General features: G+C 53.6%; 1 protein-coding gene across 1 annotated transcript; it reads right to left on the minus strand.

The window, feature by feature from the left end:
- Positions 1 to 306: 306 nt before the first annotated feature.
- PUS3 (pseudouridylate synthase 3) lies at positions 307 to 2,811 on the minus strand (the record flags this gene model as incomplete). Its single annotated transcript, XM_010020850.1, has 3 exons — positions 2,425 to 2,811; positions 853 to 1,415; positions 307 to 497 (listed from the first exon to the last, which is right to left on the minus strand). Coding segments are annotated over exons 1-3 (1,141 nt in total), but the record flags the coding sequence as incomplete, so codon positions are not given.
- Between the last annotated feature and the right edge of the window lie 749 nt (positions 2,812 to 3,560).

A 3,560-nucleotide genomic window follows, 5' to 3' on the forward strand; every position in this document is an offset into this window, starting at 1 on the left:
AACATGTCCCTCTTGTGCTGTTGCCCCAGAGCTAGATCAGGGCTGCAGGGAGGTTCTCCCTAGTGCACAGCAGAGGGGTAGAATCCCCTCCATGACCTGCTGCTCACGCTCTGGGGGTGCAGCCCAGCATACGGGGGTGGGGGGGGGTCCTGGGCTCAAGCACACACTGAAGCCAGGTCATGGGTAGTTTCTCATGGACCAACACCCCCAAGTCCTTCTCCTCGGGGATTGCTCTGAACCACTTCTCCACCCAACCTGTGCCTGGGATTGCCCTGACCCAGATGTTGCCACAAACCCATCCCTTACCTTTGCTAGTAGCCACAGGAGCAGCATCTAACCCCTGTAACATGCTGCGCAGCACTTGAGTTTTGATGGCGTGGCTGGCCCAGAGCTGCTGCAGGTGTGTGACGTTGAACTCCTGCACCTCCTGGTCGTAGAGCCACTGAAGGTTCTCAAACTCACAGTCATAGAGGACGAGGGGGAACTCGACTGCCATGCTGGGGAAGAGGAGGGAAGTGTTAGCTGTCACTGTCTGGAGGGATCGGTGACAGAAGAGGCTCACACAACACCCTGCCCTTTGCCAAAAGCAGCCCTGTCTTTTACAGAACTCCCTTTTCCTTTAAAAACTGAATTAGCTTGCACCAAATACCATGGACTAAAGCCATAAAGTTTGTCTGAGAGCAACAAAACTGAGATCCTTATGGATACCTCCTGGAGAGGCCGCTGGCAGCTTGCTTCCATATTGTGAGAGACTGCTCTGCAGGCTGTCGGGGAAGTGCCTTGCCAGCAGCACTTCACACACAGCCATTGCCTCGAGAAGCAGCCCAGCAAGTTTTCCCAAGCTTCCCATACCTATACTGTGGCTTTTGAGGGTTCTTCTCCACATCCAGCAGCTCGTCGATGACGTCCGGGCTCTCCATGCCCTGGCCGATGAGGAAGAGGATGGCCATCATGCAGCGTACTTGGTGATAGAGGAACGCCTGGCCCGTCACCTCGAACTGGCACAGATGGAAGGGATCCTGCGGGCCCGTTCCTCCTCCTCCTCCTTCAACCCACGTCACTCCAGCGCTCAGGATCGTCCTCTGGAAGTTCACCACCCCGTTGGCAACATCCATTTTGCAGAGGTTACGGAAGTCGTGCGTCCCCACGTACCTCTGGGCCGCAGCGTGCATGAGCCCCACGTCCAGGTTGGCACAGGGGAAGAAGTAGCGGTAGGTCCTCTTGAGGCAGCTGAACCTGGCGCTGAATTCGGGCTCCACGGGGGCCCAGGCCAGCACCCTGATGTCAGGTGGGAGCACCCTGTTCAGAATATGGGTGTAGCGGAGCTCCTCCTCGCTTTTTCCTCCTGAGGCACCTCCATGGCCGTTGAGCTTCTGACCCTCCAGCAGGTTGGAGCGGAGATCAAGGGAGATCACCTGCAAAACGAGGAATGCCAGGATGAGACGGCAGATGGGTGTATTCCGGGGAGCCAAGTCTTCCTACACCACTGTGAAATTAATTCAGGATCTTCTCCAGAGGAAGGTGTCTCAAATGGGGCCATCTCCCCACTCCTTCCTGCGGGAAGAGCTGCCTCTGCTCAGGTTCCCAGCAGATGCTACAGATTCCTTTAATAACACAGAGAAACTTGCAGGCTGCCTACGTAGCTCAAAACTGCTTCAACTTTAGGCCCTGGTTTTAGATATGATGTGCTTTTTTTATTTTATTATTTCACCTATTTTTTTTGGCTGGAGGTGATGGTTTAAGGCAGTAACAGCCTGGCTGCCTGGGAAACCTGCTGGAGGAGCAAGTTAATGAACACTGCAGGTGCCTGCATGCTTCAAACAGCACAAGGAAAGCCAGCTCCTGCTCTATTCCATGTGGTTCATCCCATGAAGGAGGGCAGGCAGCCCATCTGAAGCAAAACCTAAGCTGGCTCCAATTCCCAAGCCAGGAGGGAAGGAGAGACTGGCCCGGCAGCGAAGCCATCGCTTCCCTCCCTCCTGCTCCCACGCTCCCTTCCGCTCCAGCTCCCGCCAGACCCTTCTGCGCAGGAATTGGGCTGCCTGACTCCACAGGAAGAGATCCAATTCCTGGATTCTAATTCATTTTTTGTTAGGGTGAGCCAGTTAAATCAGCTGCCAGGGAAGGGGCACCTCCCCTTTTCTGGCTGTTGGGAAGCTGCAGCCTAAAAAACATGTTTCATCCTCGCAAAACAGCCCCCTGGGAAAAAAATAGTGCTAATAAACACTCTGAGGGTTAAAATTCACCATCCCATGTGTAGGGAGCCAGCACTAGGCTCAATTTTAGGCTTAAAAGCTGATGGCTTTAAAGAAAACCAAATCCAACCCATGTCTTGGCTTATCACAGTGTGACATTAATCCCACAGGAGCCCAGAAACCCAGGAAAGCCCCAGGGCGGGGAGGGGGTGTGTGTGTGGATCCTGACCTGTCCAAATGCACTGACTCCTTTGTCTGTCCGCCCGCAGCGGTGGTAGTTGGATGTCTGCCTGTCATCTACCAGCCGTGTCTTCTTCAAGGCTTCAAAGAGCTTCTCCTCAATGGTGTTGGTGGTGTTCTCCTGGCTGGCAAAGCCCTGGTAGCCCCAGCCCAGGTAGGAGATCTTCAGCGCCACGTGTCTGCGGCCATAGGCTCCGAAATCGAATGGCCGTTGTTGGCGTTTCTTGCCCTTCCCGGGGGCCGATGGAGCCTCTGGTCTCCCAGCGCCCTTCTCATCCTCTTGCAGCTTCTCCCGCAGCCTCCTCACCTCCTCTTCAAGCTCCTGCACCCTTCTCAGGAGTTGCTCCTGATCAGCAGCCACGCTTCCCTCGGCCATAGTCCTGGAGCCTTCGGTAGCTGCCGGGGGCGCCTGGAGTTCTGCAAAGGAGGAAATCACATTTTTATGTGGCTTTATCACATCCGTAGCTTTGCTCTGTGAAATAATCATTACTCATGGAACAATTTATTGTTTTAACTTCTCAGCGTTCGATTGGATCCGGCATTCCCAGCTGGCTTCGTGCTATCCACACCGTGGTGGAGCCTTTTCCATTCCCCACCACGCTGAGCCAGCAGCACCACACCAGACAGCTCGCTAACACCTGCCACTCATCTCACCACACCATCTGCTCCAGCGTTTCATAACAGCACGCTTCAAACTGGAGTTTTCCTTCTCCCTTTTCCAAACCAGTCATCCTAAACCTGTGTCACGACTGGAAACTGTCTCCAGATCCCTTTTCACCACAGCTCCTGAGGAATAACATAATCACACTCTGCCTTTGGGCTGCAATGAGCCTTTTCCTCTGTGGAAGTAAAATCCTCTTGGCCATCCCTAGATTAAATCATGACTCAATTCCATGTTTTTAAGAGCAGGTACAAGGGGAAAATCTGTGACACAGCAAACTGAATCTACCCCGTGCTAATCCATCATTCTGTTAGTACTTTATATATCACTGAATTAATTTCAGTGCTGTCTCCAAGCTGGAATTGGGGGATTTCCTTGTGGATGGGGGGCTTGTATCTGTGCTGCTGTAGGTGAAGAGCCTTCTGCAGGCAGTGAGAGGTTTAGCCGTTGCGGGTGCAGGGCAA

This window comes from Nestor notabilis, unplaced genomic scaffold (assembly GCF_000696875.1).
Source record: "Nestor notabilis isolate BGI_N333 unplaced genomic scaffold, ASM69687v1 scaffold21400, whole genome shotgun sequence".
NCBI classification, from domain to species: domain Eukaryota; kingdom Metazoa; phylum Chordata; class Aves; order Psittaciformes; family Psittacidae; genus Nestor; species Nestor notabilis.